The sequence below is a fragment of the Cololabis saira genome, chromosome 5, assembly GCF_033807715.1.
Source record: "Cololabis saira isolate AMF1-May2022 chromosome 5, fColSai1.1, whole genome shotgun sequence".
Classification (NCBI taxonomy): Eukaryota; Metazoa; Chordata; class Actinopteri; order Beloniformes; family Belonidae; genus Cololabis; species Cololabis saira.
In genome coordinates, this window is record NC_084591.1 from 46,690,687 (window position 1) to 46,706,367 (window position 15,681).

The 15,681-nt window shown below is 42.7% G+C and overlaps 1 protein-coding gene across 1 annotated transcript in view; it reads left to right on the forward strand.

Moving 5' to 3' along the window:
* The window catches only part of LOC133444488 (integrin alpha-11-like), a 107,432-nt gene that overhangs the window by 81,680 nt on the left and 10,071 nt on the right, over positions 1 to 15,681 (forward strand). Inside the window, exons 17-25 of the mRNA XM_061722308.1 lie at positions 4,755 to 4,894; positions 5,013 to 5,123; positions 8,757 to 8,842; positions 8,928 to 9,132; positions 9,210 to 9,308; positions 9,830 to 9,906; positions 11,737 to 11,820; positions 13,256 to 13,349; positions 14,367 to 14,480. Coding sequence (XP_061578292.1) covers positions 4,755 to 4,894; positions 5,013 to 5,123; positions 8,757 to 8,842; positions 8,928 to 9,132; positions 9,210 to 9,308; positions 9,830 to 9,906; positions 11,737 to 11,820; positions 13,256 to 13,349; positions 14,367 to 14,480 — 1,010 coding nt within the window. The remainder of the gene's footprint in view (positions 1 to 4,754; positions 4,895 to 5,012; positions 5,124 to 8,756; positions 8,843 to 8,927; positions 9,133 to 9,209; positions 9,309 to 9,829; positions 9,907 to 11,736; positions 11,821 to 13,255; positions 13,350 to 14,366; positions 14,481 to 15,681) is intronic.

Sequence of the window (15,681 nt, forward strand, 5' to 3'; positions counted from 1 at the left end):
GGACTACATTAAATATAAACACACAAACACTCCAACATGCAACGTGCTATCAGAATATTGTGGTTTAATTAACAGAATAGAGTCTGAATGTTGCTAGATTGGTGGTTTACTTGGATTTTAAGCTCATGTTATTGTCTTACTGTTTCAGATTTCCTACCTCATCTCCTTGTTCCCTCATATATCAAAACAGGAATTCAGTTATTAAACATATTGGATGGAAGTTTAGTGTAAAAAGAAGAATGAGACAACTAAGACCTGAGCAAAGAACACGTCAATGTAATAATGAATGAGAAAGAAAAAGATAGTGCCATTAAAAAAAATAAGAACACTAGTCAGTGCGTTTGCTTTTAATTTGATTTTAATAAGGGTTAGAGATGTGTACTTTATCTCCATCTGCCTTCGGCTCCATACAAATGTAGATACCAGCTGAATGACTAGTGACGAACACAAAAAAAGATAAACTGATGGTCTTTCATGTCCTCTAGACTCTTCAAGCCAGTTTCAGTGCTGCAAGCTCAGCTGTGGTTTACAGCTTGATGAACCTTTTTTAACCCGTCTCAACAAACCTGAAACTGTTGTTCTCAGCTGATTTAGCTCTGAAGCATTTTAAGAACTTTACTTTCCCAACAATCCCCCACCCACCCATTCATGAATAAACCCATCCATCCACAAATTCCACATACATCCATCCATCCATCCACCCACCCACCCATCCATCAATATATCCATCCATCCATCCATCCATCCATCCATCCATCCATCCATCCATCCATCCATCCACCTATATATCCATCCATCCACCCATCCATCCATCCATCCATCCATCCATCCATCCATCCATCCATCCACCAATATATCCATCCATCCATCCATCCACAAATCCCACATCCATCCATCCATCCATCCACAAATCCCACATCCATCCATCCATCCATCCATCCACCAATATATCATCCATCCATCCATCCATCCATCCGCAAATCCCACATCCATCCATCCATCCATCCATCCGCAAATCCCACATCCATCCATCCATCCATCCACGGTCCATCCATCCATTCATCCATCCATCCATCCATCCATCCATCCATCCATCCATCCATCCATCCATCCATCCATCCATCCATCCATCCATCCATCCATCCATCCATCCACCGATCCATTCATCAATGCACCCATACCTCCATGAATTCCATCTATCCATAAATTCCCCATCCATCCACCCATCCATCCATGAATTTCCCAACCATCCATCCCTCCATGAATCCACCCATCCATTCACCCACGCAACCATCCATCCAGACGAGGTTCTGCTATGGTTTCCCGCAGGGGGAGGATCTGGCTGGAATAACGTGATCCTTCCACGTGCTACGTCCGGCCAGAGAAGCCCCACCCTGTCTGGTGAAAAGAAGCGGCCTGCTCACTCCTCAGGTTAAGGAGGAGACCTGAGCTCAGTGCCTGGCCCACCTGGTAAAGGATGGTAATGCCCAGGATTGACTTAGGTAGGAGCCCTGGGTGGTAAAATGGGGATAAAAAAAAAAAAAATATATATATATATATATATATATATATATATATATATATAAACATACAGTCACATGATGAACCCACACATTGTACAACACAAAGACATATCACATCTGGTAGGAAAGACACTGATGTGATATGTCTTCCTGAATGCATGAATACATGAATCCATCCATCCATCCATCCATCCACCCAGCTGTTATCCTGCAAATCCAGGTAGAGGTTGTGTGGGCAACAGTCTGAGCAGAGAGCTCTGGACCTGTCCCCAGGTGTGCTGGGTTACTCAGGATCTTCTCCTGCTTACCAGCAACACCTTCACATGGAGGCTTACAGGAGGCATCCCCAGCTGCCAATACTAAAAAAAAGCAGGACCCCCAAGCCCACAGCCCAGCCCACCCGGAATGACTGGAGACGCCCAGGCCACGGCCCCCCACACGGGCCCTCCCCAGCCACCCGCCACGAGGTAACCCTACCCCATAGACCCACAAGGCCCCCCTGGTCAGGGACAGGGCCCCAGCACGATGACCAGAACTTCCGTACCGGTGCACAAAAGCATGCATATAATTATCAGGGGTGTTCTCTGTGCACTGTGAGCAGATATTAGAGGTGGCAAAGCCCATCTGGAACATCCTTTGTCCTGTATAATGTATCCTATGAAGAACTTTGTACTGTATAAGTTGTAAGTTTGGGTTCTTGGTCATAGTGAAAGTATTTAAACATATTTGTGACCAAGAGATCTGTTCAGTGTTGAGAGAGAGATCCGCCTCCCATTTTGAGATCGGAAGAGAGACTGAGTTATCTATTTTGGACATTAACCTGTAGAGTTTCGATAGTAACTTTGAGGTGTTTAGATTAAATAACTGTATTATCTTAGCGGGAAGTTGTAGGCCCAATAAAAAAAAAAAGGGAATCCGCGGAGCAGTGGTCCGCGGCTTCTCACCTGCTCCTTCTGTTTATAATGTTCAAATTTCGCCACGATGGGTCTTGGTCTCTGGCCATCTGGTCTCCTACCTCCTAGGCGATGAACAGATTGACAGCTTGATTTCCTTTATCCAGACAAGGGGTCTACTCAGGACCAAGGCCTGGGGCAGGGCTCAGCGGGAGACAGGCCTTCACCCATCTGGGCTCAGCCTGAATGAGCTACTTAAGCATTCACTCTCCATTGACTCCATTGTCTCCGCAGACTGGGTGCATGTCTTTTGTACGGCAGGTGGCATGGGCCTTGTCGTACTGACTTAAACTTATGATACAAATATTTTTGAAAATTAAGTTGGAAACCTTCTGCCTTGGGGCAGCGTTCGCTTACAAAATATCCAGCATTTCAGTCAGACAACGCTTGCAGTGAAGACCAAAGATTGTCTTTTGTGGTTTGGCTCCAGTCTAAAAACATCCCCACTTTTATAGTACACATGGAAGTAATAAATAAATGCTGTTGACCTGTCTCCCTGAAGTCACTCCTGGAAGTCGCCCAGCTACACCAGTTTTTCTGGCTTCAAACCAGGGCTTCCTTCATAGCTGATGGTTCAAAAGCAAACAAACAAGCAGACAAAAAATGGCTGCAGATCCATGAATCCATCCATTCATCCATCCATCCATCCATCCATCCATCCATGTATCCATGAATCACCTATCTGTCCATCCATGAATTCACCCTCACATACATTCTTGAATCCATGTATCAATCCATCCATCCATCCATCCATCCATCCATCCATCCATCCATCCATCCATCCATCCATCCATCCATCCATCCATCCATCCATCTCAGCTAAAACTGGAAATGGTTTGATTAGAAAGGTCTACATGTGATATAACATCCTACACCCACTGCACTGTGTCTATGGTTTAACCAAGAAGCTACATCTGCCCTTCTCATCTGATCTGGATTTAGCAGTGCGTTTATTTCCATTGACCTCCATGTTAAAACTTTACAGTCTGGAACAAAAATGATTTTGTTCTCTATATATAGATTTTGCATCCATGACAACTATAAGGAAGAATTCTATGCATCTTATTGGTTAGAATGATGTCAAACTAATTCATGATTATTCAGGGATGTGATTATTAAGCTTGTCCATATATAGTCAATAAATTTAACTTGCTGCTGGAAGTTTAGGTTGAACTCAAATGTCCTCAAATAAATTAACTTGGCAAGATGACAAAAGTTTTTAACCAGAATCAGAATCAGAATCAGGTTTATTGGCCAAGTCAGGTCAAACAAGACATCGAATATGACTCGGTTATTTTCGCTCACTGTACAGTAAATAGACAAATGACAGCTCTTATTAACATATATACTTTTTTTTTTTTTTAAGTGAAAGGTACAGCAGTATGAGGTAGACATTGTTATTGAAAGGTGCATTGTTACAGCATATGATTGTGGTTATTATTATTATTATTATTGCACGGTGATTGATGACTTATGGTAGTACACGCTTGTACATGCTATCCAGAATGTCTGTCAACTGTCTACCTTGTAAAGAAAGAAAAATGGTTGACCTATGTTTATTACAGGCTAAATGTTGTATTGCATTATGCTGGAAAAATGTTGGTTGCCCCTCTTTTACTCTCTGGCTAAACAACTTAACTTCTGCACTTGCTCTTGAGAAATTGACATATATTATCAGAAAGAAGGATTCTTAATTTTATGAAATTTGGAAAATGTTTTTGGACCTTTTGGGGGTTGGTGACATAGAGGGGACAGTGGGAAAATAGGACAATGGAATAAATCCTCATTGGTTCTCAGGAAGTCATGAAGTCACAGACATTTGACATTTTTGTTGTTGCTGTTTATTTATTTGTATTTATTTCTTTTTTTTCCTTTATTATTATTAATGTAGAACTTTTTTTTCCCCACTTCTGAATTAATTAATTATTAATATTTGGTACAAATGTGTAAAAATGTATTTATTTTACATACTGCCATTTGTTTTGATGTTATAAGTGTTGTTGAATGTTACTATATTACAAAAATCAATAAATATATTTAAAAAAAAAAAATAAAAAAAAATGTCCGTCAACTAAAGTCAACTAAAACAACTAAAAGCCAACTACTGGTGATTTCCGGTATTTGGTTAGTAGTTAGCCACATTTCTAGTCACCAGTAGCCTACTAGTGCCTAACCGAGCCACAACTATCATGGGGTTGGCAGTAATAGGATGGGACTTTTTTGCCTCATTTTCACCCCTCACATGCTTTGTCTCCTCTTGCTTGTCCTCTTTCTCCAGCTGCTTGGTACACTCTAACATTTGATGAGAAGCGGTTTCCTCCACGGACGGTCCTGGATGAATCAGACCGACAGCAGCCCCGGAGGGTTCTTCTGCAGGCTGGAAGTCAGAAATGTCAACACCATGGCTTCTCTGTCCTGGTGAGAAAAAAAACCCTCAATAAGAAAAGGAAATGCAAAATAGAGCCACAACCAGAAAAGCAATTGTAACGAGAATGCTCTGAGTTCTTAAACACAACTCCATCCCTCACACAAACAGGACACAGCAGATTACAGACGCCCCATTGTGGTTGCTCTGGAAACAGGACTGCAGAACCAGGACAAGGGGCCAGTGATGGACCCAGACTGGCCGAGTACATGGAGAGCTGAGGTTAGCAACATCTGAAACAATTATCACATTATTTTTAACCTTTCCCTACATAATTGTTTGCATCCATGTTTCATAGTAATAAAACCCAAGTCATCATGAACTGCAGGAGTATTGCTTGTTCCTAACTAGAATAAAATCATCAAAATGAAAGTCCTAAAACTGGAGGTTCCTCTGCAGAGTCTATTTCAGTTTTCTTAGTAACATGTGGATGATGTGTAAGGTAACACAACAACAACATGCATGCTCATATAACCCTTTTCTGCTCAGAAACATCTCAAGGCACTTTTACAATGCAGGCATTTATGCCTGATGGCTGGTGTACTGCCTCAATTTCCACCCAGCTGATCGATCAGACAGTCATCATAATAGTATAGAGAAGCCACTGGATTTTCAAAATAAAACAACATGAGAACAACATTCAGAGGGTTTTAGAAGAGATTTGAACCATGTTTGAGGAGCTGTTTAGTCTACCACCACTCATTTTTATGTTTAAAATTCCAGTATAAAAAAAGTAATGGCGTGATTTAATTATTTGAAGTCTGATTTATACTCAATCAACAGTGTCCTGTTACAGAGCTTCTCTATTAATGCAAACACTCCTCTGCAGAGCCCTGCCTTGAGCAACATGGGCCTCCAAAATCTTCTGACTATACGAGCTGATGGATGCAGACCACACAGCAGTCCAGTCCACTGAATATAAAGCATGAAGACATCACTCAGACTCACTACTGTCTTCATGTGGCTGTTAAAGTTCAGGTCTGAGTCCAGAACCAGTCCCAGGTTTCTGGCTTGGCTCTTCGTTTTTATCTTCACTGCTTGAAGCTGAGTGCTGATGTCTAATCTTTCCTACTTGGTTCCAACTACTATCATTTCTGTTTTGTCTTCATTTAACTGAAGGAAGTTCTGGCACATTCACTCTTTAATTTGATCAATGTGTGATCAGTGTTTGAATTGGACTGTAGTCTCCTGGAGAGATGGTTAAATAGATTTGTGTGTCATCTGTGTTTTATATATATATGGACCTTAATTAGAGCTGTCTCAGTGCTGTGATGTGGAGAGAAACCTGACTGGAGGACATCAAAACAGTCATTTAGTGTCAGTAGGTTGTACAGCTGTTGAAAAACAGCTTTTTTTAGGATTTTACTAAGAAAGGGAGGTTGGATACAGGATCTAGAGCTGTTCAAAAATGATCTGTCTAGACTGTTCCTTTTTAAAATTGGCTTAATCCCGGCTGTTTTTAGCCCCCAAGAGAAACCTGAAAGGAGAGACGTATTTACAACTTCTAGAAAATCTGAGGACATGTGATGTTCAACACTTTTTAAAAACCCAAAAAACCCAATTTCAATTCAATTAAATTTTATTTATATAGCGTCTATTACAACAGAAGTTGTCTCTAGGATGTTTCAAGAGACCAGAACATAAACCCCCGAGCAATTATTACATCAACATAACATAAACAAATATCCTCTGGGTGCTTGAGGGTTCATGGGAATTTGCCCAACCAGTCTACATGTGTTTTGTGGATCTGGAGAAGGCATTCGACCGTGTCCCTCGTGCCATTCTGTGGGGGGTGCTGAGTGAGTATGGAGTCCGGGGCCCTCTATTAAGGGCTGTCTGGTCTCTATATGATCGGAGCAGGAGTCTGGTTCGCATTGCCGGCACTAAGTCAGACTTGTTCCCGGTGCATGTTGGACTCCGGCAGGGCGGCCCTTTGTCACCGGTCCTGTTCATAATTTTTATGGACAGGATTTCTAGGCGCAGCCAGGGGCCGGAGGGGATCCGGTTTGGGAACCACAGGATTTCATCTCTGCTTTTTGCGGATGACGTTGTCCTGTTGGCTTCATCGGACCGGGACCTTCAGCATGTGCTGGGGCGGTTTGCGGCCGAGTGCGACGCAGCAGGGATGAGAATCAGCACCTCCAAAACCGAGGCCATGGTTCTCGACCGGAAAAGGGTGGCATGTCTTCTCCGGGTGGGTGGAGAAGTCCTGCCTCAGGTGGAGGAGTTCAAGTATCTCGGGGTTTTGTTCACGAGTGAGGGAACGATGGAGCGGGAGATTGACAGACGGATCGGTGCAGCGTCCGCAGTAATGCGGTTGATGTACCGGACCGTCTTGGGGAAGAGGGAGCTGAGTCCAAAGGTGAAGCTCTCGATTTACCGGTCAATCTACGCCCCTACCCTCACCTATGGTCATGAACTTTGGGTAGTGACCGAAAGGACAAGATTGCGGATACAAGCGGCCGAGATGAGTTTCCTCCGCAGGGTGGCTGGACGCTCCCTTAGAGATAGGGGGAGGAGTTCGGTCACCCGGGAGGAGCTTGGAGTCGAGCCCCCTGTCATGCTACAGCGGGAAGCAAGCATTTCTATTTTGTATAAACCCATTAATGGCTGAACATCGTTTTTGTTTTCCCTGTTGTGTCGACATGTTAACCATCATATCCTGCTGGAAATGTCTGACGGCAGCTCTGAAGATCTTTCGTTAGGGTTTGACTAAAGAAGCTGGAAGCAAGCTCTTCAGACACCACTGGGTCACGGGACTCCATTGTTATTTACAGTCTATGGTATAAATGCCAGCGACGGCTTAGCCTTGTGCATAGCTCCTACGCAGAAGCCTAAAGAAGACATTAATGTGACTTAAACAAGCAGACTGCTCATCATGTGACGTCAAGTAAACTCAATATTATTACGAATCATGAGGAGATACAGGTTTTGAAACGCTCCCTGTGGGACTTGAGTCACGATCAGGGAAATAGGAACAAGGGAAGTGAAGACGCAACTGAAAGACAAAGACACAGGTTTCAAAATAAAACAGGAACTAAACACCAAAACCATGACAGAAAAACTACTATAAAACCCGACCACTGTGCCTTTCTGCTCCCATGTGCAACCCTGATTTTGACAACATTGACTACGTTTACATGCAGTCAATAACCCTTTTAAAACCCGAATATTGGCAATAACCCAAATTTGCACAGCCATTTAAACACCAATAACCCCTTTGAATAATCCGAATTTGCTCATATTGGGGTTTTTAAAAACCTGAATATGACCCCTGGGGTACTCCTTTTAAAACCTGAATATTCAGTCATGTAAACGCCTAACGGAATATCCCCATCAAACGGAACAGGAATTTGTTTCTGCGCATGCTCTGTTCACAAGGAATCCTGGTCTTTTGAGTCCAGGAAGTTCTTATAAACACGGAGAAACGCAAGACCAGGAGGAGACTAATCACTTCATAAATGTAATGAAGGATATGAACATTTCTGCATTTGTAGACGGTAGAAAGTACTGGGATAGTGAAATTTAAAAGAAGGTGAGCGAAAAGTTGCGTGAAGCAGCATTTGTTTTGAATTTGGATACAGGAAGAAGAAGCGGAAATGACGGGAATTGCGTCATGACGTTCTCCGTGCGTCGCTGGTTTGATCCAGATATCCCAAATGATGAATTACCATGTATACAGGGATAACCCTGTTTACTCACGCATGTAAACGGAATATTCCGAATGTTTCAGTAACTGGAATATTAGCAATAACCCCAATTTTGACTGCATGTAAATGTAGTCATAGTGTATTCTTCTCAAGAAAGATTTATTTCACAAAGTAATAATTGATTAATGCCTGCTTGTGGCCACAGCTTCCTTTCTGGAATGGTTGTGAGCGGGAGGATACCTGCACTCCTGACCTTGTCCTTCACAGTCACACTGACCTCAGGACTCTTCAGTGAGTAGCTTGGTTTCCGCAAACACTTCCATGCATCTTTATGAAGTATTAAGAATGTCCAGTCATGTCTTTGTTTCTCCTGAAGGCAGTACTGCAGTTCAGGGAAACAGGCTACGTCCTCAATCTGCAGCTACCACAAGGAACACAATGATCAGGTGTTTGTGGTTGAGTCTGATCAAAGGAAAGTGGTGGTCTTCGCCCAACTGGAGAACCGGGGAGAGAATGCATACGGAGCAGCCATCAACATATCCACCTCCTCCAATCTTCTCTTCTCCAGCCTTTTAGTCAAGGTAGTCAAACAATCTGTCAGCATCATTTGTTCAGTCTGCGGTGGATTTATGATCAGAAATGTCTCCAACCTCTTCAGGACCAATCAGATATCCAGATTGAGTGCTTTACGAAGAACAGCTCGGCCAGCCAGACTACCTGTACCGTCACCGCTCCTTTCATGAAATCGCTGTCCCAGGTGGGTTTAAAGTGACCTGAGCTTGTTCCTGCTGTTTTCTGATATGACATCTCAACATAAGTGCCTTGGCTGCCTGTGGTTGGTGGGAGATTTAAAATGTAAGTTGTGTTTGGGTCCTTGAAACAGTGGTTGAAGTCAAGATTTTTATGGTGAGCCTGTGGACTTCAGCTTGAGTCCTGAACAAGCTAGGTTAACGGTTTCATAAATATCAGTCGTGATCATTTTCACTTTAACTGTGGGTGTCTGGAAACTCCAATTACTCTCAGTAAAAACACTGACTGCAACTAATTTTCCCGCTTTGAACTCAATAATATGAGGAAGGAAATGAATACAATTATCCTCAAACACAGATTTTAAATGACTTTAGGGGTCAGACCTGAAATATATAAGAACACGAAGAAAACGTAACAACAAAGTACAGAACATCATCCTTACAGTGGTGAAGAAGACAGGGTTGATTTATACATTTTGCAGTTAGGATATTTATTCACTTCTAAATCCACTGTTCTTCTTCTGTTCAGGTATCTTTCTTTGTGGAGTTTGAGTTCAGCAACTCCATCTTTCTGGATCATGCACGGGTTGTCATGGAAACTACCAGGTGAGATAATGATATATGTTTTTAGATATCTGAACTTCATTTTCATTGATATTCATAGAAATTTGATGTTTTTTTTAAATATTTTTATCCTGATTTTTGCTACCTCTACCAACCCCGGGTGGGCCAAATCTGGCGGCCCGGGGGACTGCTCATGTTTTTTTAGCTCACATTAGTTACTCCACACAGAAAAGCTCTTTCACCAACCCCACCCAGGGTGTGGGGGCTGAAGTCATGGGGGAACTAACACGCACTCAGCGCCCACAGCATCCCCAGTGGAAATTGAACCCAGGACCTTCTAGCTGTGAAACGGCTCACCCTATCTCTAAGGGAGCGTCCAGCAGCCCTGCGAAGGAAACTCATCTCGGCCGCTTGTATCCGCGATCTCGTCCTTTCGGTCACTACCCAAAGTTCATGACCATAGGTGAGGGTAGGTGCGTAGATTGACCGGTAAATCTAAAGCTTCGCCTTTCGACTCAGTTCTTTCTTCAACACGACGGTCCAGTACATCGACCGCATAACTGCGGACGCTGCACCGAGAATGGCACGAGGGACACAACACAAAACAGACTGGCTGGGCAAATTCCCATGAACCCTCAAGCACCCTGCAGAGGATATAGAGCTGGTCCAGTGTTCCACGGCCGGGACGACAGTTTGGATGCTTTGTGGTGAAGTGACGGCTGATTTTGTACTCTTTGAAAACCGCTTCTTCATATCAGACATACAGCCGTTGACCGGACGCTCATTTTTACACAAGTGCAGAATGGCGACATGAATAGTGAAATAGGCGCCACTCCAACAACGTTCAATGTGTTTGAGTGCGCATGCGCCATCTATTGGGGAAACTTGAGCATTGCAGGGAAAGGGGAGAATGAACAAGGCTTTTACTATAATTTAGACGAGTCCGGCGGGACGGATTAAAAATCCTATGTGTCTCGGGGCCCGTAGTTTGCCCATGTCTGGTGTGTGGGATGTGTCACTGGTGTCTGGAAGCCTGTCATTGGAGGCGTGTCCCTGGTGTATAGGATGTGTCACTGGGGTCTGGTATCTCACAATCTCCAGAGTACATTTTCCCAACTCCTTACCAAGTACAGATTTCCCAAGAACACAAGTCCGGACTTTTGTTCTTGCGAATTGAAAAACAGCCCATACATACTGGCAGGGGCTGACGACACGGGTGGGAACAGTCAGAGAAGATCAGATAAGAAAACTAGAGCCAAACAAACTTGGGACCAGACTTTCAGAATAAAAACAGGAGAAAGTCATAATTAAGAGCTATATAACCAAGTATGAAACAATGAAAGAAATGAACAACCAATCAGAGAATGGAAGGGCTGATAGCTGATAGCTGAGAGAAGAACTGAGGGCAGAGCCCTGCGGCACTCAGTGTTCAAGATGAAAGTATTTGTTTCTTATTGAGGATGTTTGGACTGGAAGTCAAAGATTATGTTAAGCAAGTGTATTTAAGCCAAGTTTGGGGTTTTTGTGGACAACAGGGTGAAAGGTGAGTTGAAGTTCAAAAAGAACATCCTGATATCTACAGTATGTTAGGATTTTCAGATTCCAACAGTGTGAAGTGTATTTGCTCGGGGTCATGTTCTGGGTCTCTGAAAGGCCCAGAGAGACAACTTGTATTGTAATAGACGGTATTTAGATACAACTGAATTGAATGGAAACACAGACTTTCTTATTCTGTCAATTAAAAAACTTCCTCTTTTGAATTTGGGTGAGTTTCATAATATCATATGACAACAAACCAAATGCATTTAGGGCTCTTTTTTGTTCTGATCAAAGTGTGCCCCTTTGAAATGTGCATATTTGTGTGTTTATCAGCGAAGGAGAGGAGGGATACCCAGATGACAACGTCAACAAAATCTTCCTACCTTTGAGATACCAAACTGACCTCCTCTTCACCAGGTAAAATAAAATACAATTTGTTGCCATTGTGCTCTGCTGTTCCAGTCTGTTGCAGGGATCAGCGCAGTGAAACTGGCAAAGAAGTGGTTCAGGTCATCTGGGATGATACGGTGGCTTAGTGGTTAGCACTGTTGCCTCACAGCAAGAAGGTTCCCGGTTCGACTCCCAGTTTCTGTGTGGAGTTTGCATGTTCTCCCCGTGCTTGCGTGGGTTTCCTCCAGTTACTCCGGTTTCCTTCGCAGTCCAAAAACATGCATGCTAGGTTAATTGGTGATTCTAAATTGCTCGTAGGTGTGAGTGTGAGTGTGTCTGGTTGTTTGTCTGTATATGTGTCCCTGCGATGGACTGATGATCTGTCCAGGGTGTAACCCCTGCCTCTCACCTCAAAATAGATGGGATAGGCTCCAGCAGCAAAGGATAAAGCGGGTATAGATAATGGAAGGTCATCTTACTAGCTGTCTTACTTGGCGATGCCTCTGATGCCGTGCCAGGAGTCAGAGTTGCTCCTCAATGTGCTTCCTGTAGCAGTGCTTTGATTCCTTGATACCTTTCCTCAGTTTGGACCCAGCTGTTCCGCTCCATCACCTGAGCGGAAAGCTGCATCCCTCAGCAGACTGATCACAGCACAGTTACATGATGTTTTTTAATTCGGAATGAATTAGTCCGAATTAAATAATTCAGAATTAAACTATTTTCCTGATTGGATAGGGGGGCAGACCGGAAGTTACGTCTACTGGAAGAAAAACAAACTTAGCCGCTACAACTTTGAAAAGTTCCCAATTTTTATGTTTTCTGCCATCTGTTATTTTAATTATTTCCAGGTCCTCCAAGCTATTTATTAAATAAATCGTCTCTGCTCTTGAAACGTCACCAGCGTCATGTGTGCGACCTGTGTTTACAATTTGTTTGTCCACCGTCAATATTTTCTTGTATTTTACCTGTTTTATATTCTAAAGTCACACTTAAAAGTAACTCCACTTCTCTGTCACTCCAAACGAAAGACTCTCGTTCATCTTGGAAGTAACTGGAAGTTACTGGTGTCATTTGTTGATGTTTTTTTCCAGGATTCTGATTGGCTAGCATGACTTTATCTTCTCGTTACACTGCCCCCTGTAGGTTTGGCTGCTCATAGCTCCTTAACAGCTATTTATGCGGGTTCCTGGAAATGGTGGTATTTTTCAAAATGTAGAGGGGGAAATATCCGTTTTTGTAAATATGTGGAAACGTGGCCTCAAATGAATGAATGAGTGACTGGGGAAGTCGAGTGCAGGTTGTGACAATTACATGTTCATATGTGCTTCCATATGAAGAAATTCCTTTTTTAGACCGTGTTCTGCAGTTCAGTTTTGATGTCCCCTTTAAATGATCTTTAAGCATAAAAGCATATTTAAGGGGGCGAAATCTAAATGATTCTTATTTCCTTCTTCCCTGACAGAGACAATGACCCTCTTCGTTTTGAAATCAGAGCATCCCCGTCCACTTGGGACCAACCAGACAGCAGCTTTCCCACCTTCAACCTGACTTATTTTGTAAGGAGCACTAACTAATTAATCTAATTCAATGAATTAACGGTACAAGTCCAAACATTTGTAGTAGACAAAAAAAGCAAAAGAAAAACTCTTGATGATTAATGATAACTACATAGCAAATGATGGCTGGAGAAAAGTGTGTTACATATGGTTCAGGACATGTATGAGGGCAGTAGGAGTGACAGGGGGGTTCAGGTGGAAGTGGACCTGCATCAATGATCCAACCTGAATCCTTTTTATTTTTTCATGGTGAGGGTAAATTGACAGATTAGCTCAGTCCACAGGCTGTAAAATGACCAGGTAGACTATTATGGCACTTTTCCACTAGTACCTACTCAGCCCGGTTCGGCTTGCCTCCACTCGGTTTGGCGCTTTCCCACTAGGGGCAGCACAAAAGTCTGTTTCTTGATCCAACTCTGAGGAGCAGATGTTCATAAACCTGGTGCTGAGGAGAGAATTAAAAAGGGATATAGACGGTGATAAGGAACGGCAAGATCTACAGGGAGCTCTGTCACTTTTTTTTGTTCTTGTACCAAGCTGTAAATAAGTTAATTTCTGCTATAACGTTATACAGGTTAACGTGGAGTTCAATGGAGATTGACTCATTTTAGGAGCCGGCTCCTAGTGTTCAGCAGAGGAACTGCGATCTTTGCTACTTCAGGGTTGGCTCCAACCCAACAGTTAGATTGTCGGCTCTTTATGATTGGTAGTGAGAGTAGGGAGCAGGTGGGGGAAAAAAAACAGGAGAGGTGGAGATATGAACGGTAGAGTGAACCGGAATGAAGGCTTGTCTTTATTTCTGAGATAAAGTCAGAGGGGGTGGATTCAGATGGTTTGGACACATGAAGACGAGGGGTCATGAATATCTTGGTAGAAGGATGATGAAATGGAGTGCCAGAGAGGAAAACTCAGAACTCTCTCTATACACTGACAATACGTTTTCTCATTTTACATATTATTTGATTGTTTGATAAACCTTACAACTGTCATTACTGACATGTTTGACTTGGTGTGCAGATTCAGAACCTGGGCATCTTCTGGGTAACAGACATCCTGTTCAGGGTGGATATCTGGGCTGTGACCAGACAGGGGAACCAGCTGCTGGAAATGACAGACTACAGCATCGAAGAGGTAATCCGACAAATGTGGAAGTCCTAATGTTCCCAGCAAGCATTTCTATGTGAAACATTAAAGGCCTAAATGTGAGGCCCTATGTGGGATTGTCCATGGACCACAAGTGATCTGCTCCGAATGGTTCACTTCAGGTGCATCAACTCAACAGTACTTTATTATTAGAAATTAGACATCTGCGCGCATTTGTGGGTGGTGAAATGGAGACGGAGATCCTAAAGAAAGTCATGGCAAAAAAAAGAAAAAATAAGTGTGTAACAAAGGTCAAACAAAAGTAAATGTAAAGGCTCCTACTGTCCACTGACACGATTCTGGGTGGTCGCAGACTAAAGGCAGCTGTCGTGAAAAGAATATTAACCCTTGTGCTGTCTTCGGGTCAAGGAAGGAGGAAGAGAAGAAGGGAGTAAAGAAGGAAGGAAGGAAGAATGAAAAGAAGGAAAGAAAGAAGGAAGGAAGGAAGGAAGGAAGGAAGGAAGGAAGGAAGGAAGGAAGGAAGGAAGGAAGGAAGGAAGGAAGGAAGGAAGGAAGGAAGGAAGGAAGGAAGGAAGGAAAGAAAGAAAGAAAGAAAGAAAGAAAGAAAGAAAGAAAGAAAGAAAGAAAGAAAGAAAGAAAGAAAGAAAGAAAGAAAGAAAGAAAGAAAGAAAGAAAGAAAGAAAGAAAGAAAGAAAGAAAGAAAGAAAAGGAAGGAAGAAAGAGAAGGAAGGAAGGGAGAAAAGAGGAAGGAGAAAGAAGGAGAAAACAAGGATGGAGAATTAGGTCATTTTGACCCGAAGACAGTACAAGGGTTAAAATAATTTTCATTGCATGTTGAAAGTGAAGTTGAAAATGTCAAATTCTTTCATTTAATTTTACCCAAATTGATGATGAAACATCTCACTAATTTTGGATGTTCATTGGAACGTCTGACATTCTGCTTCACGGTGAACCACCTCCTCAGGTACCAGACGGGGTTGTCTTCTTTCTTGCAATATTTATTGAGCCTTTAGCAGCTGCTATTAGGCAAGACAAGAATATTAAAGGCATACAATGAAAAACTTTAGAACACAAGATAAGTCTTTATGCTGATGATGCACTACTCTTCCTCCAGAACTCACAAACCTCACTGTCACAGACAATTTCACTCGTAGATGGATTTTCAACTCTATCTGACTACTCAACTATCAACTGGTGCAAATCCACAGTTTTGTCTATGAAATGTATT